The 26,283-nt window shown below is 38.1% G+C and overlaps 2 protein-coding genes across 2 annotated transcripts; one reads left to right on the forward strand and one right to left on the reverse strand.

Moving 5' to 3' along the window:
- Positions 1-245: 245 nt before the first annotated feature.
- On the forward strand, positions 246-6,115 carry LOC136200555 (uncharacterized). The gene is made up of 7 exons (XM_065990927.1): positions 246-1,666; positions 1,746-1,884; positions 1,956-2,057; positions 2,161-2,285; positions 3,258-3,541; positions 4,461-4,551; positions 5,767-6,115. The coding sequence occupies exons 1-7, from the start codon at positions 1,553-1,555 to the stop codon at positions 6,109-6,111; spliced, it is 1,200 nt and encodes a 399-aa protein (XP_065846999.1). The 5' UTR covers positions 246-1,552; the 3' UTR covers positions 6,112-6,115.
- A 1,937-nt stretch (positions 6,116-8,052) lies between these two features.
- LOC136201333 (uncharacterized) lies at positions 8,053-10,741 on the reverse strand. The gene is made up of 3 exons (XM_065991985.1): positions 10,641-10,741; positions 10,352-10,529; positions 8,053-8,546 (listed from the first exon to the last, which is right to left on the reverse strand). The coding sequence occupies exons 2-3, from the start codon at positions 10,399-10,401 to the stop codon at positions 8,306-8,308; spliced, it is 291 nt and encodes a 96-aa protein (XP_065848057.1). The 5' UTR covers positions 10,402-10,529; positions 10,641-10,741; the 3' UTR covers positions 8,053-8,305.
- Between the last annotated feature and the right edge of the window lie 15,542 nt (positions 10,742-26,283).

The following is a 26,283-nucleotide window of genomic DNA, read 5'->3' on the forward strand; positions in this document are numbered from 1 at the left end:
TGATTATGGTTTATTTTGTTAATTCGAAAATATCGATATTTATTTGTGAATTGATTTCATTTGTGATACGAGTTGATTTGATAAGTGATTTGGGAACTTAAAAGTTTATCGGTTTTGATTAAATATTGATGTATATCTTTTATAAAATATATTTACATTTTAAGAAGATTTTGTTATATGAATTATCAAATAAATTCGAGATGATAAATATTAGTTTATGCTTAATAATTTTATTGTGAAAAATAAAAATTGTATAGAAATAAAGTGAAATATACAATTAAATGATTAATGAGTCAAACAAGATGTGAATAATTAAAGAGAACTACCTAAAATAGGTAGAACTACGTGGCTTTGATTCCCGATTTAAAATTAAAGACGTTCGGGATACGTAGGAAGCTTGATAGAATTATCGAGTTCAAGCCAAATAATTAAATAAAACTTTAGGTAGTCCAAATACATTTTAATCTATTAGAATATTAAATTAAAAATTGAACGAGTTAAAGATTGAAGAGCCGAATTCGTAGATTGTTATCCGGTTTCCTTTTCATACCCGATGCCGTTTCGGGTCGGGTGTGACAGTTTTCTTATAGCTGGATCCTCCAAAACCCAACTCCTTAGTTAGAATTATAATAGGATTCCAACTAGACACCTTTTGAGATTTAGAGAAAAGTTATTCTTTGGAGAGCACAATACAATGCAAGTTGTAAGCTATGTTCGAGGGGGGGAGTTATTGTCTTTGTTGACCACTATGGTAGAATCAGTCGGGGTCCCAAAAGGCGGTGGTTTACACTGTGACAGATGTTAGTAGTTTGAGTATGCTTATCTCCAACTCGTGAACTTAGCCGATAAAAAGCTATACAATAGCAACCAATTTTTTTTTTTTTTTTTTATTCATGAGTTCGATTTATTATTTATTATCCATAGATGTTGATAAGATCCTTCCATTTAGTAACACTTTAGGATGACATAACCTTCAAGTTAAGGGTGAGATTCAAATGAGGAAAGACTTACGGTGGATATCTTGGCACCCAAAGACGAGGAAGCACGTAGTAAGCGACAAAATGCCCCCAGTGAGTTTAAAATAAGCTTAGATCCAGAGGTTTTCGAATATGTCAACCTTTCAAGCTGCCGATAAATCCATAAGTAGGCAAGAAACGATCTGACGAACTAAAACATCCCAGTAATTAGAGGAAAAGAAAGGAAAAACGATTCTCATAATAACAACGAACGAAGCGGGAGCAGCTTAAAACGTGGAAATATGGTCGTAGGGAAGCAATACAAACACCTGTTACACCCTAGATAGTGAAAGTTTAGTAGCATTAAGTTTTTTAACGATTAAAAAATATAAATTTCAAATATGATGAAAATAAAAAATAAAAAATTTAATTTATCCGAATAAAAAAATTAAAAGATTAATATCACTTTTGCCAATTATAAATAGTTGATTTCACCTATTGAAATACTGTATTTATTCCCGCGGCCAAACACGCCGCAAGGAAGGAGCCGTTTTGTTTATTTTGCTCACTCTGCCTAAGAACAAGAAGATACGAATATGGCCTCAGTAATTGGGTGGTATGGACCATTGATCGACCTTTCCGATGCCGTTTCTCACATCGGCGACTTTGTTCAGCTCCTCGTTTTAGTTCACCGGTGTAATCCCGTTCAGGTTCCTCCTCTCTCGCTCTTTCCATTTCTAATTTTTCTTTTCATTGCCATTCATTTTCGAAATTGTTGGTTTTCTGTAGTACAAGTTAGCAAAAGGTGGAGAAGTACTGAGGACAGACATCCAGGTTGGTGACAATACGATGCCGTTTTTCACCGTCTCCTTGTGGCAAAAGCAGATGGCAGCCATGGCAGTTGCTGGAGATGTTATTTTATTGCAAAGTAAGCGATTGGTTGTCGCAATTTTACGCTTGCTTTTCTGTTTTGTTAAGATTATCACTCGTGATTTTCAGATGTCAAGATCACTAAATTCGGAAGATTCGTTGAGGCTACAACTGTCCAGTTCTCGTCCTTACTGCCTCTGATTCATCCTTATGAATTGCTTGCCTCGAAAGGTGTGTTTCATTTGTGTTTTGATTTTGTTTTTCTTGCTTCGGAGATGAGATAGCTGAAGTTTTTCAAGCTCTGTTCTGTAGTTTTGTGTGTAATTATGTGCAGGTGTAGATGACTTATTGAGGGAATGCAGAGCAGGGAAAACAACAAAGGATAAGCTCGTCTTAGTAATTAAATGGGTGCAGCGAACTGGTTCTGCTCTTTGCGGCATTCGCTCGAACAGTTTTCAGGTATGGTTTTTCTTCTAGTGGTTGCTACTATCAGCTTGCTTAAGTGCCTTTTGTTTTCTTCTCTTTTTATCATTGCTACGCCTGAATTCAATTGTGCTCAAGATGTCTTTTCTTTGTTGTTGTGTAAGTTCAATATTTTTCTGGATTCTATATGTATTGTAATTGTGCAGCATTTCTGGAATTTTGTTCTTTGTTTTCACATAATTGAATATGAAAGGAAAACACAGAAGTGTTTACAAATTACAATGTCCCGATAAGGTCACATAAATTCATTTTGTATCAATAAACGAAAGTTCGCATTTTGTAACAATAAATTCACTTTGAATATTTTCTTCCCAAATTCTCGCCGGAAATGCTAACTAGGACACTTAGATAGTTCAACTAGGTCACGGGTAAGCGCCACATGTATTAATTTACTATTATATATGATATTCATTTTACTTCCCAACTTTCATTTAACCTCAGTTAACCTAACTAACCGTTTAAGTGTCAGTTCCGGCAAGAATTCGGCTTAAAAATGTCCAAACTGACTTTATTGTTACAAAGTGAAAAAATGAGTTATTTTACTGATACAAAATAAACTTTTAATCTTATTGGAACGTTGTCCAAACCTAATTGACTAAGTGTCTTGGTTAGAATTTCCGGCATGAATTCGGCCTGGAAATGTGCAAACTAACTTTATTGTTACAAAGTGCAAAAATGAGTTATTTTACTGATACAAAATGAACTTTTAGAACCTTATTGGAACATTTTTAAACCTAAGTGACTGTCTTGTGATTTACTCTGGAAAACACAGGTTGTACAACAAGTATTCCATTCTTGAGCTTAGGCTTAGTACCAAAGTGATACACATGGAGCAAATAAGTTTCATATGAAGGGTAAATGTGTTGTAATATCAAGTTGGTGTATGTCAACATAGAAGACATTGTTTCTTATGAACATTACTGAAAACTGCTTCAACTTGCAATGCAGAAGAAGCAGCTACCAAGGAACTGGAAAGTACCAGAACAGAGTGAATTTAGGGACTTGTTCCTACTTTCAGAAGTACTGCTCCTAAGAAAACCCTGTAAGGCAAGCTTTAGTGCTTCTGCAGGTGAGATTTTCCTACCAATTACCTGGAGAGCATTGGGTGAATCTGAGAAGGAAAGCATGTTTGTTAGCAGGAGGATAATGTCAGTCCAGGGTAGTAATGTTGTTGAAGATTTTACTTGTATTGGCTGTCAGTCATGTGGTTCTCCTTTGGATTTAGATAATGGGTGAGGAAGAATATACCTGATTTAGTTACATCCATGGTCCTTGAACTAAAATATATGAAACATAATTGTCGTAACACTTAATTCTTAACAAGAAACCTTTCGCTGTTTGACTTTTATTTCTTCTATTGTCCTTTTAACGGAAATTAGTACTCATTTGTCAAAGATGTCACGTGGGTCTCAAGTGGTTGGCCCCCTGAACTTTCGAAGTGTTTCGATAACCCCCTGAACTGAACTTGTATAAAATGTTCAGTTAGCTCCCTAAACTCGCGTACAATGTAATCAATTAATCACTCGGTTGTAAAAAAATAAGTTAAACGTGGAGGATGTGTTGCACGCATCTTAAAAGAAAGTAAAACGGCCAAGGTCAGGGTATGCGATTCTAATATTAGAGAAGAAAAAGTTTTATAATTAAACAAGTAAGAACTTCCTTTTTAATATGTTTTAAATTTAATCTATTTTGTGAATAACATACATTCCGCATTTAACTTACCTTTTTACAACCGCATGATTAATTGATTACATTTTATGCAAGTTCAAGGAACTAACTGAACATTTCATGCAATTTCCAAGGGCTAGCGGGACACTTTGAAAGTTCAGAGAGCCAATCAAGCTTTTTGGACAAGTTCAGGGGCAAATGATGTATTAAGCCTATTTTTTATTTCTCATGTGGTTAAAAATGGTTGACATAGTACCCTATGTAGTACCTCTCGCAAATGAGTTTGTTAATTTCAGGTCAAAAGGATAACAAGAGAAACAAAAGTCACACGGCTAGTGATTTCTGGTTACAAAATAAAAAGTTAAGACAATTCTGTTCCATTTCTAATAGGTGCAGTATCATGATTGTACTAACCTACATGCTTTATTACAACCATTTGCCTCCCATGGAAGTTCGGAAGTCAATTTGATTACTTTGCTGCAGGTCCATATTTAAGCAAATCTCTGCCTCATACTTCTGTCCGAAAACCTCGGATCACCTCCATATAGCAGGCTTGATATACAGGCCCTTCATGGTATGTATTTCTATTTAGGAAAAGCTCATATTTAAGCTTCTGATTAGTTCAATTGTTACTAATTAAAAGCCTCTATTTTTTCTAAATGGATACATTAAACCCTCTTGTATTATGCCATTGCACCACTTCTTATAAATGGAGTAAGTAAATTACACCTATGGCCTCTCAACTGTGGCCTTACTTTCTTTATGGTCCAAAATCGGATATAAGAGTTGTCGAACTTTGATTTTTACTAACATAAATGTCTATTGTGAAAGTAAACGACCTCAAAATGACCAATAGTGATCTCAACATGAAAAAAAATCTAAGAATTAAAGTTGTTTAGATTATCAATTTCATCAGCTTTTCAATTAGGACTGTAATTGAGCTGAGCCGAACCGAGCTTTAGCCTGTTCAGAATCGGCTTGTCATAAAATTGACGAGCTCGAGTTCAACATTCTGTTCATGAGCTACTCACGAGTTGTTTGCGAGCTTGTTAACGAGCCAGTTCACGAGCTTTGCTCGCGAGCAGCTCATTGATTCAGTTCATGAACTTCGCTCGCGAACAACTCGTTGATTATGTTCATTAATTATATTGATTTGAAAACTTTAACACAAAACTACATAGTTTTGAAATCTACAAAACTAAATTGTTTTACATTTCCTATTTATAGAAATCTTATTATTAAAAAAATAATTGAACCAAGCTTACTCACGAGCATGTTCACGAATCTATAATCGAGCCTGCTCGAGAGCTTTCGAGCCAAACTTCGATCTGCTCAAGCTCGGCTAATTTACAATTGAGCTGAACATGATTGAGCTTTTATCGAACCGAACACCGAGCAACTCATGAGGGGCTCGACTCATTTACAACCCTATTTCCAATAGCTTTACAATGGAGGGTTACCTGCTATTGAAGTGGTCAAAGAGCAAGGGACTTTTATGTTAGTAACCGGTAAAGTTCATGGATTTTTATATACGGTTTTGAAGTTCAGGGGATGAAAGTAAACAAGACCAAAGTTGAGGTGGTCATGGGTATAATTTCACTTCAAACGAAGTAGCATTAATTGGTCCTCTTAATTAGGACAGTTAAATTGAGTTGCCGAGTCATAATCTATATGTTCCACATGATTGATTATATATGATATAAATGCAACAAAAATGATAATTGTGTCAAATTGGTCGTGTGTCTAAATCGTGTTGTTGTGTCATTGAAAGTTATAGTTTTAATTGCAGTTGTATGTGTGGGACGAATCAGAATACGTCCCTCTACTTGTAAGGAACAAAGCTGCAGAGATATTGTTTGGGAACCTGAAGGCTGAAAGAGTTTACTCAAGCTACAAAGAGCAGAAACATGCCCAGAATTGCAAGCAGAAAGATATTGGGAAACAACATCATCGTAAGAACATTAATTTCCACATGATCTGGTTAGTTCTTGTTAAGATGATGTTGCAACAAGGGAAAAACAGTCCATTGAGATTTGAAGTAGCTGTAAATCCCAGTTTAGATATTGAAAATGGTAAGTTTGAAATGGTATCTATGTCGATTCCTTGTATCAGAACCAAATGTTCTTCATGCTAATGAAATATTTAGGACTCTTCATTGAATTTATTTTCCTTGAAAACGTAACAGAAATGCGGGTTAAATTGCACTCATGATGAGAAACGGAACGGAATTATCAGAAGTGGAATGGAATTATCATAACTCTTTTGTTTATAACGAGAAACCTCTCGTTGTAATTCCCATGTTACATAGGGGGATTTTATACTAGAGTCCGGGTTCTCCAACTAGGATAAAGAACCTTTCATACAAAATTGGACACGTTGTCAATTACTGTTAATTATACCAAATAAAACAACCCACTACGGCCGCCTAACTTCATCAATTGCCGCTGCCAATCTCCGACATGAGTGATGGTCGCTGTTCACACCATTCCGGCGTTGGCGTTTTCAACCCAGCTTCGGACTGTAACTCTGTAAAAAGCTTTGGATTATGGTTAAATTGCAGAGTTCATCAAGGCGTCATGAAGAGGATTAATTCTGGGGAAGGAAATTATAATTCCACAGTTCCATTAGTTGTTAATAAAGAATGGTTTAGTTCTAATTTTTGGCTTACCGGAATATGTTCAGATGGTTTTGGATTGGGGGTTTGCATCTATGAGGACAATCAATATGGAATTTATACAGAAATCTGCAAAAGAGGAGCAGAAACATATTCCAGCAAACAAATTTTTTTATTGATAATTCAAAAATTACATAATTGGAATTTATACAGAATCTGCAAACTCTTATCGAACAGATAATACCAAACTCAAAAACATAGTCCAAATTCAAAGCCTTTTTTTCGCCTGAGTTAGAGTTACAGTCACCGGAAGCTGGGTTAGACACAAGGGAATGGTGTGAAGCGACGACCCGCACTGATGAATTGTTGGAGATCGGTGGCGACGATGAATGGAGATCGGTGGCTGGATGGAGATGCCTGCTGATTCCGTCCATTTGTAGAAAGGGTAAAAAGGGTAAAAGGGGTTTTCTTGTTACTAACGTGTCCAATTTTGTATGGAAGGTTCTTTATCCTAGTTGGACAACCCGGACTCCAGTATAAAATCCCGTTACATAGGTCTCAAGTTACTACATTTTTTTAGCAATGAGACCTCTCGTTGTAATTCCCATTTTCGGAGGATGTTAAGTAGGTCTCAAATTACTACTTTTTTTGGACATCTTAGGGATGTGAGAAAAAACATTGCTTATCTATTTATTTATTCCTCACGTGGTTAAAAATGGTTGATATATATCTGCGTGATATCTCTGGCTAATGTCAAGCGACGAGAGGTTTATTGTTATAAAATAAAGAGTTTTCGCAATTTTGTTTTATATCTGATAATTGGAGGACTATGAGTATTCCTAAAATGAATTAATGCATAAAAGATTAATTCTTAACACTCCTAGACTCCAAAATCTAGCCAATCCCTGGATCAGAGATGTAGTGGATGCATCTAGGAACCGAAAGGTTCGAGCATTCACTGGTCACCGAAAACATCATTACACCTCTATGGAGCTTTAATTGTTTTTAGGTGAAAACATCCACAAACTTTCCATTAAATATAAATAACATGAACATTTAACAAACATTGAAGCATCCTATGCATGCTGGATCTAGTGTGTTAAAGATTATAATAAAAACTATTATTGAATTTTAACTATCAGGTGATCGAATATTGACAAATCCCATTTATTAAAAGGAATTCCAACTCATAGTAAGATATGTGTATTACACCCTTCAAGAGCGTGCGAAAGTATCACAAATTATAACAAAAGCTATTATTTAATCTTAAGTATCAATTTGAACTTTTGTCTCAACTGGTTACTCAATTCGTACGATTATTATACAACAATCCGGATTACCACTCTTAATTAAAATTTAGGTTAAAGTTAACTCATGGTGCTTGAAAGTACAAACAAATAGCAATATTGCCCATAGTTCAGCCAGATTGCTGGTTATGGAGGAAAGAAAATACTTATTCAATAGCAAGAATGAAACATATATATCAATAACACTTGATCCAAATTATCCAATTCAATCCTGAAAATCAACATTTTTACTTATTCAGCTCGGAGTAATGATTAACACGGGTAGTCAGGGGCAATGCAAGTAATTTGTCACAAACTTCTCTTTTTATTCAATACCGATAACTGATAAGTTTATATGCTGATTAAAGAAGAACAAAAACAACTTAAGCCAAGTTGATAATGCAGATCAAGCCTATATCAGCTCAAAATCATGATTCAGATCCTCCTCCTGAAGATTCTGCATCAGCCGCAGAAGTTTCGGCTTCGGCTTCGAGTAGTTTTGCTTGGTGTTCTGCGTATTCTCTCTCACATTGACTGACTCCTGTAATAATATCAAGCATTGTGCCTGTCGTACCGAAGAACACGAGGGGACCTAAAGATTTCCGTTTTATCCCAACCGGAATTGCTACCAGAGCCCCCGCTACCGAGAAGAACCATGTCCCTAACGCGCTGCAGAAACGCACATTGATCAGCAGTCCAGACCTATTTCATTTCAAACAACAAACACAACTGCAATAGCAACTGAGAAGAAGAAACATGAACAAAATCTGAAACAAAACTAAGACAACGAATTCTCCGAAAGTAGAAACAATATCTATTTGAGAACACGTTACTTATACACAACATGTTTGTTGTCCATTCCGGCTTGTCATTATTAGATGATTCCAATAGTTTGAAGTGTTTGTTTGGTTTTCCTTTTTATAGATCTTTTTTTGCAGTTTTATTTTACTCCAAACAGTAGATACGGAGTGTTTGATTAGGATTGAGAAACAATTGTTACCTCTATTTTGGAAATACAATTAGCTAACATCTATCAACTACTAGCAACAACAAACAACAACTACCGAACAATAACAAGGATTAAACAACATCTGAATCAAACATGCCCTACGCGCTTAGAAGCTTGGATTCACCCTTATAACGGACATCAAAGCCTTACACTATTCATAAAATTATCACAAAACCGTACTCTCTGCAAACTCTTGCCTTCTTCCTCTATACTAGTAACGCTGGAAGCAAAAACATAGCCTCTAAAGTTCCATCCAAATCCTTGCCATTACTTATCACAACTAGACTAGCTTAAAGTAATAGGCTACTAGTATTGATAATTGGAAGAGAGATTGTCAAGTCAGGCAAACAAACATATTCAGAATAAGATACAAAAATACCCCCTATCGTTGCTAAAGAAAAGGGCTTAATACATCCCTAACCCACCGTACTTATCCAGAAAAGTCAAATGGCCCCTATACTTGGGAAACGTCTTATTTACCCTATGAACTTGCTGAAAGTGACTTATTGGTCCTATGAACTTGCTTAAAGTGATCTATTGGCTTCTTGAACTTGCTTGAAGTGATACACATTTCAACTTGCAAAATCTCCTCTTGCCGAGTGGACTTAGAGAGAGAGAGAGAGAGAGGGGGGGGGGGGGGGGGGGTGGATGGAGGGGTTCAATACGTCAACGGGTGAATAAGATGTTTCGAAAGTACAAAGGGAAGTTGACTTTTCTAGACAAGTACAAGGGTTTAGGAATGTATTAGGCCCAAAAACAATTTAATCTCTAACGTCATAAATGGTATAATTGAGAGCCTAGTATTGACAAACCGAGCCAATTTGAGATATCATTAGAAATCTAACTATTATGTTCACATATTCTGAATCAGTTACATAACAATTGGTTTAGAAAACAAGAGTCATAACAGATCAAATGAATTCAGACAAGAGTCATGTGCGAACAAGTGTCTTTAATTTCTTAAAGATGAGTAATAACATAGTGCACAAATGGAGTGAAATAACATAGCAGAATTCATGACCGAGGAGAGAGCTCCACTAATGATGTCTAAAATTGATCAAAGTTCCCAACATTAAGCCTTGAACTTGACGTACACCATTTATGACGTTTGAGGTAAAATTGCTCTTAGGTGTCATTGATAGGGTAGTTTTGTACCTTTCCCTTAGTTAAATAACAATCTAGCTATGTTGCACGGACACGAAATACAGAAATGGATACCAGAAAATGTTATTTCTAAAACATAGCCTTCAAAAGGACACTGAAATGCAGAAACGCTACAATAGACGAGTTTTCGTAAATCTAGAAATGAGCAAAATCACTAATGCTTCAATCTCCAAAATAAGGATTCTATGCATTTTAACCTAGATAAAACTTCAAAAAATAAAAGGAAAATTAGCACAGTCTCAGATTCTGCATTCCTCTTATAAAAATATGACGACGAAAAAGAAAGATAGAAAAAACTGACTTGGCAACAGTACAGTCCTCAAGGTGCTTAACTTCCTGTTTCCCCGCCATTTAAATAGTCTGATATGGAATTAACAAGCTCAGTTCAATCCTGTTCGATTTTCGCCGAATTCAACCAACTCGATCACTATTGAGAAGCCATAGATAATGTAGGAAGAAAGAAAGGAAAACCCTAAACTCTGTAAAAAAGGGGCCAATTAAGTAAAATATATTAGATAAAAACAAAATTAAACTTGAATGATTAGAAGGATGGATGGCCATATCATTGAAGATACGAATTTGAAGCTCACCTGATGAAAAGAGAACGAATCCTTGAGAGAATGTCAAAAGGGAACACCGGTGGGAGTGCTCTGATCTCTGCTGTTTTGCTTTTATTTTTATTAAACTTTTTTAAAGGATAAAGTATATTTTTTTTTGTTTAGGGAAAAATATACATTTTGAATTAATTAATTAAAAAATTATAATAAAAAAATATATTAATACATCTTCAATATCATAGATCGTGATAGATTAATAGATAATATTACTTGAAATTTTTTTTAGCACAACGGCAAAAACACTATACAAACTCTACTTTGAATCGAGTTCAGAGTCTTTATCCCGGGAATGATTATGATCTTTCATGAGTTAGATAGTAGATAAAACTGTTCTGCTCTTCTACAAAGGAAAACATGATAATATTCATATAAAGAGACAAACCACAACCTCTCATATAAAGAGATAGACCATAAGCACCCATACATGGAGAAATACAAGAAAGAACAAAAAAAACTTCAAATAAAGAAGAAATTATCAAAGCTACTATAGTAGTAGATACATAAAAAAAATTATTCAATAAAGGAAAAACAAAGCAAATTAAAGGAGTTTATCTTCGTATTAAAAGTCGAAAAAACCTCTAAATTTAAATGAAATTGAGAGTTTTCTTGGAGATTAGGGTTTCTTTCTCCTACTCTTTTTGATGGACCTCAAATCTACTTGTGATGTGTTTAGTGAAATGTATATGTATAAAAAAAGTAATATAGAGACTCATTTACACTTTTAGATATGTTGCAAGGGCTAATTACAAATCTAGCCCAATTAAGAGGGGCATTTTACATATCTAACCCACTTTGCTTCCATCTTACCAAATTAGACACTTTCAATCATTTTGGACAAAATTAGCCTTAGTCCTATTCAATCATCGATCTACTTCTTCCGCTTCTTCTTCTTCTTCTTCTTCTTCGGCTTCTTCTTATTCTTATTCTTCTTCTTCTTCTTCTTCTTCTTCTTCTTCGGTTCATCTTCTTCAATTTCTGATACCAATCATTAGCGATTTTTGAGATTATTGACGTATTATATTCAATTTCCCGTAGAAATGGTATGTTTTTAGCTTATACGCTTGCTTTTCTTGTTGGTCTTGCCTCTTTCTTCATCTGTAATGGTATCGTTTCAATTTCCTCTATTTTCCACAATTTTTCTCAATTTTCCTCCATTGCTGTCGCATTTGTGACGAAATTTGTCGCATTTCGTCGCAAATGCGACAACAATGGAGGAAAATTGAGAAAAATTATGGAAAATAGAGGAAATTGAAACAATACCATTACAGATGAAGAAAGAGGCAAGACCAACGAGAAAAGCAAGCGTATAAGATAAAAACATACCATTTCTACGGGAAATTGAACATAATACGTCAATAATCTCAAAAATCGCTAATGATTGGTATCAGAAATTGAAGAAGATGAACCGAAGAAGATGAAGAAGAAGAAGAAGAAAAAGAAGAAGAAGAAGAAGCGGAAGAAGAAGAAGAAACGGAAGAAGAAGCGGAAGAAGTAGATCGATGATTGAATAGAACTAAGGGCAATTTTGTCCAAAATGGTTGAAAGTGTCTAATTTGGTAAGATGGAAGCAAAGTGGGTTAGATATGTAAAAGGCCCCTCTTAATTGGGATAGATTTGTAATTATCCCTATGTTGCAATCCATTGCATTAAACTAGACACTTACAATACCTTTTTACCCAAAACAGCCTTATTCGCAGATACCCCCACATTCTTTGCTCTTTGTGATAACACAGACGACGAATCATGACGAAATCTGTAAAGAAGATGCACAACGTTAATAAAACCAAATGAAAGGTAAGTTTCTTCCATCTCTTTGAGTTTTTTGCATTATGTATTTAAGTTAAGTTTTAGGTTTTGATTTTGTTGTGATTGAGCATGAATGTATTGTGTTATGTTTGGTTAGAGTTAGTGTTAATGATATAATGATGATTTTCGAACTCATTTGAGATGTATTTGTTTGATTTATTAGTTTAAAAGTAAGAGTAGTTGGGTTCACAGTTCATTTGCGATACTTCGCATTTTATGAGTTTGCTTCGCAATTACCAAATTGTGAAACAATAAACTCTAAACTCTGGTCTAGAACTTCGCAAATAGATAAATGAGAAGCTTTATGATAAACTATGAAGTTATTTTTAGCAAAAGGGCTTCGTAAATAGGTGAATGCAAAGACTTTTGCGAAGCCTTTTTTTTAGCAAAAAGATTCATAAATAGATAAATGTGAAGCCTTCTGATTAAAAGCGAAACCATTTTTTAGCAAAGGGCTTCATAATATGGATATTGCGAACGTTCCATTTGGATTGTGATTCACAATTTTCCATCTGTTTCGCAATTGGATGAAATTACGAATATTTTTTCTTTGCAAATAGATAAATGCGAAGCCTTCAGGTGAATTGCGAAGTTGTTATGTTTTACAAAAATATAAACTGTTGTTACTTAAATGCAAATTTTAAATATGCAATGCAAATATATTGTATGAAATGCAAACTGTTTTTATTTTTATAGAATCAAGTGACAAAGCTACAAGCGGATAATAGTATAAAATTCAAGTATCCGTGGAGCTTGGATTTAAAATGAGCAATAACAATTAAAGGTAATATTGTTGCCATGATGGAAAATAAATTGACGGCATCACTGATAAAGGCCTTCAAGAATGAAACATTTAATACCATAAAATGTAATTTCTTAACATTAAAATTATCGAATTTTACATTTGATTTCTTATGTAGTACTTTTACTTAGATTCCAACAATAATAATCGTCGAAAAAAGCACTTAAACGGCAATAAACCAGATTTTTATATATGGATAAAAAAAATAAAAAAATTACATGTGACCAAATCCAATCAAGTCGATTTCATTGAACTTATCCATTTCAATTCTCACATCATCATAATCTAGTAAGTCAAACTAGGTATTTTTTTTATTATTTTTAATCCACGCACAAAAGTAGGGTTTATGTGTTGTCCATGTGTTTTTTTGGTGATTGTTATTGTTATGGTTAAAATCTGGACAAAAAGACTATATGAGAAATTAAGTACTCCCTCTGTTCTAATATTGGCAAAAAAGTTTATGCATACTAAACAAGAAAAATTAGTTAATTTTATTGGAATAATTCATTTTCTTCTATTTTCTTCAATCTAATATTCTCTTTTAGAAACTACAAATACTCTTATGTTAATAACACTGATGACTAGTGGAGAATTTCCGATTAGCTACCGTCCCTGTGGGGGGCGTCGTTGGGTTCGACAGGGGAAGCTCCGATGCCAAAGTCAGTATAGGTTATGAAAGAGTAAACTGAATTGACAAAGTAGGGTTTCTAGGATTGTGTGAACGTGTACCTTGATAGCTTGAGATGTAAGCTATATATAGTCATGAAGTTGTAACCTTTAGTAACTAGAAAGTCTCCATTAATGCTTCATTAATGCCGGTTATTGGTTTCCTTTAAGTATGCCCGTTAGCGTATTAATAGCTCATTAATGGTCTTTATCGCGGGATCGGCTCAGCTGTTCCACTGGCGGATTGGGAGGTTATGGCGGATCGCCACATAGGTTTAATTGCGGACCTCTTGTGGTGAAGTCTTGGTGATCCGCCTATCGGATCTCCTTGCTCGATACGCCGTAACACTCCGATATCTGGTGATCAATACGCGGCGGTTCTAGGCGAATATCTCCTTTGGTCCTTTGGATAATATCCCAATGTTATCAGAAGCCCCCCTAAATTTTCTTTAAAGTCCTTTAGGGCTTTTGAGCTTCTTCGCGCGCCGTCATGATGACTTGCATTGATGGTCACTCTGTTCGATGCCAATCGACAGGTGACACGTGTTATGAGCGCGCCGCCCGAGGGAAGAGAAATCATCTTCTTCCTTCCTCTCTTTCTCTTTCTATTGCATTTGCATTTTTCTCCCATTTTCGTCGAGTTCCTTTGCCCAGAGTTTTTCCAGAGTTCGAAATCTTGCAAAGCTTTTAATTCTCATGTAAGTGAATTTTTGCTTTGATTGCTGAATGTTTAGGAGTTCTTCTTCATCTTCTGGGTCTACTTTTGAGCTTTTTAATTTGACTACTTCTTCCGAAACAGTAGTTAGCTGGACTTCTTCCTCTTCGGAGAATTCTAATTCTTCCGAAGGTACCGTTAGTTGCGATTTAGCTGAGTTGCGTAACTCAGCGTGTAATAGCGGTCGAACTCGTTCAGGTAGGATTCGGAACCTTCCCATCGTCGTTGCTCGTCTTGCTCCGGCAATAGATTCTAGGTGGTTTTCGGGGATGGAGGCATCTTCTTCAGCCCCGTTTAGGAAAAAGGCGCCTCGTGCGGAGTCCACTTCTTCTCGTATGAGCGCCACGGATCTAGTGAGTCTGGCGGATCGCTTCCCTTGGATAAAGGATTACGAGACTAAATTGGCGGAAGCTCATCAGAGACCCGCCTGTCCGCCAACGGGTTATTTGTCTGTATATAGTTGTCACGTAGAAAGAGGGTTCCGGCTTCCTCTTCCTAAGATGATGGCGGACATCTTAGCTTATTTTGACATCACTGTTAGCCAGTTGCATCCAAATGGCTGGTTAGATGTAGCTCTGGACTGTTATTTGGCTTCTAATTTAGGAGTAGTTTGTAACCCTCGGGTCTTCTGAACTCTTCACAAACCGACGAAATGAAAAGCCAAGTCCTTTTACACCTTTGCTAAGTTTGGAACCTATTCGCCGTTTAGTGGCAAGATGTCCAATGTTCATCTTTGGGATGAAAAATTCTTCTATGTAAAGATAAGGGAGGGCGAATCTCTAGGCTTTCCGTTGGTTTGGGGTGCCAGACCCTTGCATATGGCTAGAGATATACGAATATTGACAGACAGTGACGAGCAAGTGGCGAATATCATGAAAAGTGTCAAGGCGGAGGCTTGGACATACGCCAACGCCTTGGACTTTATGATGAATGACATCCCTTTGATCCGCCGAGAAGGGAACGAGATCACTTATGTGAAGTTTACACAACTTGACGAAGGTAACTTTGATTTTCCTTGAACCTTGATTATTTTACGGTTCTTTTGTCAGGGGTTTGTCTAAGGCCAGTCACGCTCTTGTAGAGATACGCAAGAAACTGAAGGAGGATGAGGCTCGAAAGAAGGGGAAGGTAGTGGATCCCCAGAAGGGTGCAGGTAAGCGTCCCGCTGATATAGTGGTTGATCTTCCTCTGCAGAAGAAGAAGAAGCTTACAACTTTCGGCGGACGAAAGTTTATGGCGGATGCCATGAGAGCCGCGATGCCCACTGTGGAGAAAGAACAGGTAAGCTGTTTTGATGTTTCTTTTTTCCACATTGTGAATCTAAGTTTTGACCTTCCAATCTTTGTGCAGATGGTGAAGCCTGATCTAGGCGGTTACTGGTCCGCCAAATATGGTGACGAGGGATCTTTGAAGAATGAATCCATCATCAATGACCTGGACGAAGCTCTTGGTCAATTAGGCGAGGTTCAGAAGAGTCAAAACCAGATTCCCGGATCAGCCCATGTTCAGATGGGAAAAACGGAGCTTCTCACGGTAAGTTCCTTCTATCCTTTTACATTTTTGGATGAAAGAATGATCTCCTTTGGGGAGAATTTTGTCGTTGTTCTTTCGCTTGAATTGGGCTTCTGCATTGATAGGTATATACCCATATGTGTGCCATGGAAGCGGATTTCCTTCAAGGAGTGGCGGATAAGGCAACCATAGAAAGGTTGGAGAAGGAGATCGTCGTCGCTAATGAGAACGTTGCATCCGCTATTGCCCTAAAGGATGCTGAGATCCTTAAATTGAAGGCGCAAATTGATGCGGATGCTAAAGACCATAAAGCTGCTTTAGATGAAACGGAGATCTTGGCGGGGGAGCGTGCTTACTACTATGGTGAGTGGATCATGGCGTATGTCCAACTGGCATCCCGAGATTGATTTTACAGATCCGAAATTCGTGGTTCCTGACGTGGAGGTGGTCCTTAGGTATCGCAAAATCCCGGAAGTCGAGGACTACATCCGTGATCAGATTCACAAGGTGATGAATGGATCCGCCGAAGAAAGCAAACCCCTTGTCGATCTTGAGCCGGGGAGCCTTGATAAAGTGCTTCCAAAAGCTAGTGACCAGAATGAGAAGCTGATAACCGATGGTACCATTCCTCAAGGAGAAATGATTTCTGTAGAGAAGGAAGCCCCTTTGGAGGGTGCATCTAATGTAGTGGATGCCAAGGAGGATGCTCCTGTGAATGTTTAGTTTTGTAAAACTAAGTACAATTTTTAACCCTTGCTATAACTATTTATGTTTACTTTATGCTTTGCGCAAGTAAATTTATAGGCTTTAGGATTGATGTGAAGTAGGTGGCCAGCCATACCCCATGGTGTGAACCTTTGTGAAGGTTTGAAGCTGTTTTATTCCTTTAGAGGAAGTTAAGCTGCCTTAGGGGATCGATTTGCTTCCTATTTTTGAGGTGAATCGATCCGCCCTTAGGACTTATGATCCCTTCTTTAGGAAGGATGTAAGAGAGTGTAAAGATCTCGCGTCTGAGAAATGTTTTAACTCTATCTCTAATGGTGATCATTTAAGGATTGATCCGCCCATGAGATTATTCTCCCATCTTTGAGGAGAAAAAGTAGTTATGCCGTGATAGCATTACTTTTTTTGTGTGGGAAGCGTTGGTGCCCCCCTTCGTTTTTAGGCTGGAATATTTATATTGCTACAAGAAAAAATACTTAAAAAAGAATTTGACAAGACAAGAATTGCTTTTTATTGAATGGCGATATGCCTTATTACAGCAAGCGGGTCTTATATGTGAGCCTCATTAAAACCTTTAATAAGAAAAACCTCATGGGAAAAAAGCTTACTAAAGGAAAAAGAGTACTCAAGACCTTGATTACATTAGTTTCTGGCGAAATATTTGCGGAGGTTTTGGAGATTCCATGTACGCGGCAGCGTATTTCCCTCCATGTCTTGAATTTTAAATGTGGCGAATCCAATCTTGGTGATTATTTTGTATGGACCTGTCCAAGTGAGTCCCAGCTTTCCTTTCCCTTCCTTAGATTGGATTTTGTCTGCTTTGCGGAGCACGAGGTCTCCCACATTCAAATTTACAAGCTTGGTATTTTTATTATGATAAGCTGCGATCCGCTGCTTATAAGCTGCCATGCGAACATATGCCTTTTCTCGCTTTTCCTCCACTTGATCAAGACTCGCTTTCAATATTTGGCTGTTTTCATCCTCGCAATAGAATGCAACTCTGTCACTTGGGACCTATATTTCAACTGAGATTACAGCTTCCACACCATGAGAAAGGGCGAATGGCGTCTCGCATGTGGCTGTTTTGGGAGTAGCGCGATACGCCCATAGGACGCTCATTAGCTGATCCGCCTACTTCTTGTCATGCTCCCCCAACCTCTTCTTTATTCCTTTAACGATCATCCGATTTGTAACTTCGGTCATACCGTTAGATTGAGGATAATAAACTGAGGCAAATCTGTTCTGAATGCCCAATTTTTCACAGAAAGTTTTGAACTCTTCACAATTGAATTGCGTTCCATTTTCAGTGATAATCGTGTGGGGAACTCCATACCTTCCTATGATGTTATCCTTGACGAACTCCACCATTCGTTCAACAGTGATAGAGGAGACATCATCAGCCTCTACCCATTTGGTGAAATGATCCACAACCACTACCACATACTTCCTCTGTCTTCGGGTAGGAGGAAATGGGCCCACGATGTCAATTCCCCAAACTGCAAAGGGTCGACCTTCGATGATAGGCCTTTGAAGGTGTTTAGATGTGTGTGTGATTCATTTGCATGAATCTGACAATTATGGCAAGATTCTACTAACTTTTGAGCATCAAGTTCCGCTATTGGCCAATAAAATCCTGCTAACCTGGATTTCTTCAAAATGGAGGCAGATGCCTCATGAGCTCCACAAGTGCCTTCGTGCAACTCCTTGAGGATCTGTTGTCCCTCTTCCGGTACGATGCATTTCAGCCAGGGGTGGTTAAAAGACTTTCTGTATAGGCAATCATTTATTACGGAGAAATATGCCGCCTTTCTTATGATCCGCCGAGCTTCTTCCTTGTCCAAAGGCAATGTTCCATCTATTAGATACTGGCGGATTGGTGATCTCCAATCACTCTCCACATACATGAGTAAGGATACCATCTCCAAGGCGAAGGCCGGCGCTGTCTTGACTTCAAACGGGCATTGCAGATCCGCCCAATGCTCCTTGCTCGAAGCCATTTTGGCAAGGTGATCGGCCTCTGTGTTGGATCCTCAAGGCACATGGATCAATTCCCACTTGGTGTCTTTGGCTTCGAGGTGATTTAGCAGTTTTTTAACCTCGTCGACATATTTGGCAAGAATGTCATCTTTTACCTCGAAATTTTTGATCACCTGGTTGACCATTAATTTGGAATCGCTGTAGATTACGATCCGCTCGGGAGTGATTTCCTTTAGCAGGCGTAGTCCCAATATTAAGGCCTCATACTCCGCTGTATTGTTGGTTGCAAGGAAATCCAATTTCACCGCGTAGTGTAGCTTTATATATTGGGGACCTTTGATCACGATGCCAATACCTGCACCTTCTGCCGAAGAAGCCCCATTTGTGTACATCGTCCATTCCTCAACTTTAGATTTGGGGAGATTCATTCCTTCTTCAGTGAATTCATTCACAAAGTCTGCCAAGACTTGACTTTTCAGGGCTGATCGGCTTTCATAACGAACATCGAATTCCCCTAGGCGGATTGCCCATTCCATCAATCTCCCCGAGGTTTCAGGCTTTTGTAACACTTTCCTCATGGGTATGCTTGTGCGAACTATGACTGCATGAGCCTAAAAGTAGGGCCTGAGGCGAATTGACGTGGTGACGACGGCCAGCGCCATCTTATCCAGCTTGGAATATCGGGTTTCATCATCTTTTAATACTTTGCTCACGTAATAAATCGGATACTGCTGGCCATCTTCTTCCCTTATCATGACCGTGCAAACGGCTTTATCTGTAACCAAGACATACATGTAGAGATTCTCACCTTTCAAGGGTCGACTCATCAGGGGTGGTTCCGTGAGAAACCGTTTGATCCCTTAGAAGGCTTTTTCACAATCCTCGCTCCATTCGAACGCCTTTTGCTTTTTGATCACTTCATAAAAGGGTTGGCATCGTCGAGCTGAACACGAGATAAACCTGCCCAAGGCCATGATATGCCCATTAAGACGCTGCACTTCCCTAATATTTTGCGGCGTTTTCATCTCCAATACAGCTTTGATCTTGTCGGGGTTTGGGCTCACTCCCTTCTGGCTGATCATGAATCCTAAGAATTTTCCATACGTCGCTCCAAAGGTGCATTTCTCTGGATTCAATTTAATGTTGTGATGTCGGAGTACGCCTAGTACCTCCTTTATATCATCTGCATGCTTCTCTACAGTGGTACTTTTGATGATCATATCATTCACATAGACAGAAAAGTTATCACCTTTGCTTTCCCCGAATATTTTGTTCATCATCCGTTGATAAGTTGCCCCTGCATTTTTAAGCCCAAAGGGCATGACTTTGAAGCAATAGGTGGCCTGGTGTGTCACGAACGAAGTTTTGATTCTATTCAAAGGTTCCATCGGAATCTGGTGATAACTCGACTTCACGTCAGTGAAGGAGTAGATGGCGTGTGCCACGGTCCCATCTACTAGAATATCAATACACGGTAAGGGGTAGTTGTCTTTAGGACAAGCTTTGTTGAGATCTGTGAAGTCAATACACATGCGGTATGATCCGCCTGCTTTTTTGACTAGAACCACATTCGCCAGCCACTGTGTATAAAGTACCTCTTCGATGGCATCCGCCCGTTTGAGCTTGGTGATCTCCTCTTCTATCACCTTCTGCCTCTCAGGGCCATGGTTTCTCCGTTTTTGTGCCATCGGTACCGCGTCTTTGTCGATGTTGAGTTTGTGAGTGATCACATCTGGGCTAATCCCTGGAAGAATCTCATCTTTCCAGGCAAAGACATCTGATGCGCCTTCGGTGAAGAAGACTCACTAAGGGATAAGTGTACCCCGTCGTTATCAAGTAATAAAATTCTGGAAAGTCCAGGTATCATCCACATGATTTATTTCTGCAAGTATCGAGTTACTTGGTTTCAGGTGTTATCTAGGCTTAGGGGGTTTTGAGTTGGTTTTTCTTAAGTTAATCTACTCCTAGGTTGAATTATACTACTCCTAGCTAAGTTATCTGATTCTAACTAAGTTATTCTACGCCTAATTAAGTTACTCTACCCCTAATTAAGTTAAACTACTCCTAAGTGATCTTTTACCAATGCAATTATCCGAAGGAACATGAAGGGATACGATGATAATGAAAATAAATTGTTTAAGCAATTGAATTAAAACCTAAGTCACTCGTGTCCGAGGCGATTAACCCGACCTATCCTCCTAAAGTCCCTAGTTCGTGATTCCCTTGTAAGCCCGAAACTAGCTCTAAGGCTCAACAATTTGGTCTTAAATCTTCTATAGGGTCGTCAATCCTATAGGCACTGACTAGGTCAGATTCAGCTCGCAATATGTGCCAACTTAATTTTGGGATTATCGAATGAGTTAAACCAATCAGACAAAGCGTATGACAAAGATTAAAGCAATAAAACAATTGAAGAAACAAAACTATAATATATATCAAAGATGAAAAGTATTGTCACGAAGTTACAATGAGCCTAGGATTCATAACATGTATCAGAGGCTAGACAGAATATAAAAGAAGAAAAATCCCTTTCAGGGAACCTGTCTACCAATGCAGGCGTCTTCCTAGGACTTAAGGATGGAGCTTGAGCAATCCTCGGTGAGCGGAGCTTCGGAGGTGTCTTCAATGGAGGGTTGAAGGATATGGAGGAGGTGGAGAGGATTTCTCAAGATGAAAAGCTAAGAAAATTACAAAAGATATTGATTTACATTGGAAAAATCCTATTTATAGACGCGGCTCGGGCCCTTTTCTTGACCTATTTCGTGTCCTTATGCAGGTAGGAAGTCGTGGGGCCGGTCGTGGAGTCGTGGGGGCGGAATTGGTCTTTTTGACCAATTCCCGCAGGTCTGCTCGCCGAGCAGGGCGAGCTGCTCGGCGAGTAGGCACTGCTCATCGAGAGCAGGCTCCCTGCTCGCCCGAGCAGGCCTCTGAGGGCCTGCTCGGTGAGCAGGCACAGCCTGCTCGGCGAGCAGGAGCAGTGCCCGGGCAGTGCCTGGGCAGCTTGCCGAGCAGCGCCTGGGCTGCTCACCGATGCTCAATTCACCGAGCGACTGCCGGGGGTCCCCGAGGCACGATTTTTGCTTGAAATTGATCATATTTTAACCTGCACATGCACATAAACTCCAAACAACATTAGTCCAAAGGCTAAATTGACCCGCCAATCGCTTATTTTGAGCAAACGCTTCGTTTGGTGCGACTTTTGACGGATCAATTAGCTTCAAAAGATAACGGAATTATAATATGCATGCCATTTTGGCCGTATTTGCCTAAATTGATCATAAAACGAGCCTGAACAACGAAAAGTAAATAAAACATTTCCAATTTCTAACTAACTCACACAAAAGCATTTAAATGCAAGAATTGCTTGCTTATTAACTAAATAACGCTAAAAACCGTTCTAAAACCGTACCCAAAGATAGGGGTTTTTGACCCATATCAAACCTCCTCGCACTTAAAACTTTACTTGTCCCCAAGTAAACTAAAAAAACTAAACCCGCAATCACAAGCAAGCTAGAAAACCTCCCGGTTTGACTAGGTGCTTGACACAATTTCGAGCATCTGTAATTACATGCATTCGGAAATACAAAGTAGAGACACGATATCCAAAAGCCGCATTTCAAATATCATAGGTCATATGTTTTAAGAGAAAGGACACATGTTCAATTAAACGAGCTTAAGGGGATCGCTAAGTAAAACACCTCACCATAGGTAGTTCACTCATTTCACACAATTTTTGGTGGCTAAAGTGTTTACTCTCGGCTTATGTTCTTGCTTAGGATTACGTTGATTTTGCACGTTCATCCGAGTTCCTCTACTATGCTATATGACTGATGATATCAAAAACAGCCTCGAATTGGGGTTGTAATGTGGTTAGAGGGTTAAAGGTACAACAAGGGTTAATAGTTCTAGCGCTAGAAAAACAAAGTTGAAATGGCTTTAGCAAATACGAAGTGACTGAGCTTTTTATTTATTATTATATTATTTTTTTTTCTTGAGACGTTTTGATTTTAAGAACTGGGAGATAGAGTTGTACTTCTTTTGTTCGTCTCTTTTCTTTTCTCTTTTTTTTCTTTTTTTCTTTTTTTTCGGATAGCATTGCTCAATCACTTCTTAGCCTTTTGGCTTGCTACTATAATGCCATAAACAAGGAAAAAGCGCTAGAAGAAAACAAAGGCTCAATTTGAGCTTTGCAAAAACTTGGGTTAGGTAACAAACTAAGTGATAGTTTGCAAAAATAAGGGTTAGAACGAAAGAAAAATTCTACAAGCTACAAAAATACAGGCTCAAAGGGGCTTCCTAGAGTGGTTGAAAAAAGAGAAAATAAGGTAAAGGAAAGGGTTAATTCTAATGAGGCTGATTCATCGTTTATCATCTCAAATCATTGCATGTAGGTTCAACACAGTATTAGGTGCAAAATCTGTAATCTTTCCACAAGTCAAAGCATTCACACAAAAATATCAAGAAAAAGAGCTTTTTGATGTTCGCTCTTAGGCTCAAATTCAACTCACAATTCTTTGGGTTTCAATTTTGTGTTTACTAGTTCTCGCCAAACTCAAGTTTAACATCATATGCCTTCAATTCTTAAGTTATCTACCTAAGTAATGATTTTAGCATTTCTTCAAAAGTAGGGTCTAAATGCAAACTTTAGCTCATGCTTTTACATATACAAGGATTGTGTCCTACACCTAAACTAGTTGTCATGCAATCTTAGATTCGGTTCTCAGCCCTCAAGGACAAATAACGAAGTTTAGATTCGAAGGAGGTTCACGGTTTTAGGTCCTAAACATGCAAAAACATAAATAAAACTCGAAAACGCTAAACTAAACTAGACACGACGCCATAAAAATTTAAAAATTATACAAATTTTTGTAAGTTTGTCTACCCCTCCTCCTCACACTTAAAATATGCAATAAGTTCCAACATTGCATCTAAAACCATTAAGCGCATGTGCAAAAAGTTAGGGTGGAGAAGACAACTTACTGATTTTATCGCAATCGCCAAAAACTTGATGATTTGCGGTGCCATTTTTTTATTATTATTTATTTATTTATTATTATTATTTTTCAGCTTCGTTCGGGATTTAAAAATCCCAAACAGTTTGCTTATCGCGGCCGAGCAGCGGGCTGGGCGGCAGCGCCCAGCTCGGCGAGCTGGGCCTCCTAGGGCCAAATTTTTTTTTTAAAAATTTTATTTTAAACCTGAACACTTACAAAAAAAATAAAAATAAAATAAAATAAAATAAAATAAAACTAAACAACTAAACTAAAATATCAATGTATAATCTAAAAATAAACCTGAAAAGTTTTATTAAAACTTGGGTTGCCTCCCAAGAAGCGCTACGTTATAGTCGGTGAGCTCGACATAGAATTCCCGCCTAAGTGTATGCTGACATTCGCGTTAGGAATTCAAATTCCTGAATAAATAATCCGTACCTGCAAAACGGATTATCAGTTTCAAAGAATTTTAATGAAAACAAAGGATCAAATTTAAATAAATTATGAAAAAGTTTAGTTTCCTCCCTTTTTGATTCTCTAGGTAGATCAAAGAGAATGAAATTTTCTGGACATGTAGCAAAACCGAACTCTTCTATTTTTGGATTCTTCTCTAGAGGCTCAATTTCAACTGATTCCTCAATTAATATTGAAACTTTTGGTTTCTCATAATTAGAGATCAGTTCTTCATTGTTAATGGGAAGAGATATTACCTTATCAACCTGACCTACCAAATTGGATTCTTTAATTGATTCGTCCGCGGTTGAATCAACTAGGATCCCTTTTTGTATGCATAAATTTTTAATTGAGGCATACAAATCGTCAGTTTGATCTTCGTGAGTAGATAGAAAGTTAAGCAAATGCGTAATAGACTCCTTATTTCCATTGTTTCTAGCCATTTTCTCAAAAAAAAAGAATCATTAAAAATAACAATAAAAATTAAAAACAAATATTCACACAAAAAAATTCACAAAAAGTATAAAGAATTATATATGAACAAGTATAAACGATATAAACAAGGAATATTCACAAAAAAATGCCTAAACTAACAAATCAACCTTTGGTTCGATATTGCAGAAGAAATAAATCCCCGGCAACGGCGCCAAAAACTTGATGCGCCTTCGGTGAAGAAGACTCACTAAGGGATAAGTGTACCCCGTCGTTATCAAGTAATAAAATTCTGGAAAGTCCAGGTATCGTCCACAGGATTTATTTCTGCAAGTATCGAGTTACTTGGTTTCAGGTGTTATCTAGGCTTATGGGGTTTTGAGTTGGTTTTTCTTAAGTTAATCTACTCCTAGGTTGAATTCTACTACTCCTAGCTAAGTTATCTGATTCTAACTAAGTTATTCTACGCCTAATTAAGTTACTCTACCCCTAATTAAGTTAAACTACTCCTAAGTGATCTTTTACCAATGCAATTATCCGAAGGAACATGAAGGGATACGATGATAATGAAAATAGATTGTTTAAGCAATTGAATTAAAACCTAAGTCACTCATGTCCGAGGCGATTAACCCAACCTATCCTCCTAAAGTCCCTAGTTCGTGATTCCCTTGTAAGGCCGAAACTAGCTCTAAGGCTCAGCAATTTGGGCTTAATCTTCTATAGGGTCGTCAATCCTATAGGCACTGACTAGGTCAGATTCAGCTCGCAATATGTACCAACTTAATTTTGGGATTATCGAATGAGTTAAACCAATCAGACAAAGCGTAAGACAAAGATTAAAGCAATAAAACAATTGAAGAAACAAAACTATAATATATATCAAAGATGAAAAGTATTGTCATGAAGTTACAATGAGCCTAGGATTCATAACATGTATCAGAGGCTAGACAGAATATAAAAGAAGAAAAATCCCTTTCAGGGAACCTGTCTACCAATGCAGGCGTCTTTCTAGGACTTAAGGATGGAGCTTGAGCAATCCTCGGTGAGCGGAGCTTCGGAGGCGTCTTCAATGGAGGCTTGAAGGATATGGAGGAGGTGGAGAGGATTTCTCAAGATGAAAAGTTAAGAAAATTACAAAAGATAAAAGATATTGATTTACATTGGAAAAATCCTATTTATAGACGCGGCTCGGGCCCTTTACTTGACCTATTTTGTGTCCTTATGCAGGTAGGAAGTCGTGGGGCTGGTCGTGGAGTTGTGGGGGCGGAATTGGTCTTTTTGACCAATTCCCGCAGGTCTGCTCGCCGAGCAGGGCGAGCTGCTCGGCGAGCAAGCACTGCTTATCGCGAGCAGGCTCCCTGCTCGCCCGAGCAGGCACAGCCTGCTCGGCGAGCAGGAGCAGTGCCCGTGCAGTGCCTGGGCAGTGCCTGGGTAGCTCGTCGAGCAGCGCCCGGGCTGCGCGCCGAGCAGTGCTTGGGCTGCTCACCGATGCTCAATTCGCCGAGCGACTGCCGGGGGTCCCCGAGACACGATTTT

Source organism: Euphorbia lathyris, chromosome 7 (genome assembly GCF_963576675.1).
Source record: "Euphorbia lathyris chromosome 7, ddEupLath1.1, whole genome shotgun sequence".
NCBI classification, from domain to species: Eukaryota; Viridiplantae; Streptophyta; class Magnoliopsida; order Malpighiales; family Euphorbiaceae; genus Euphorbia; species Euphorbia lathyris.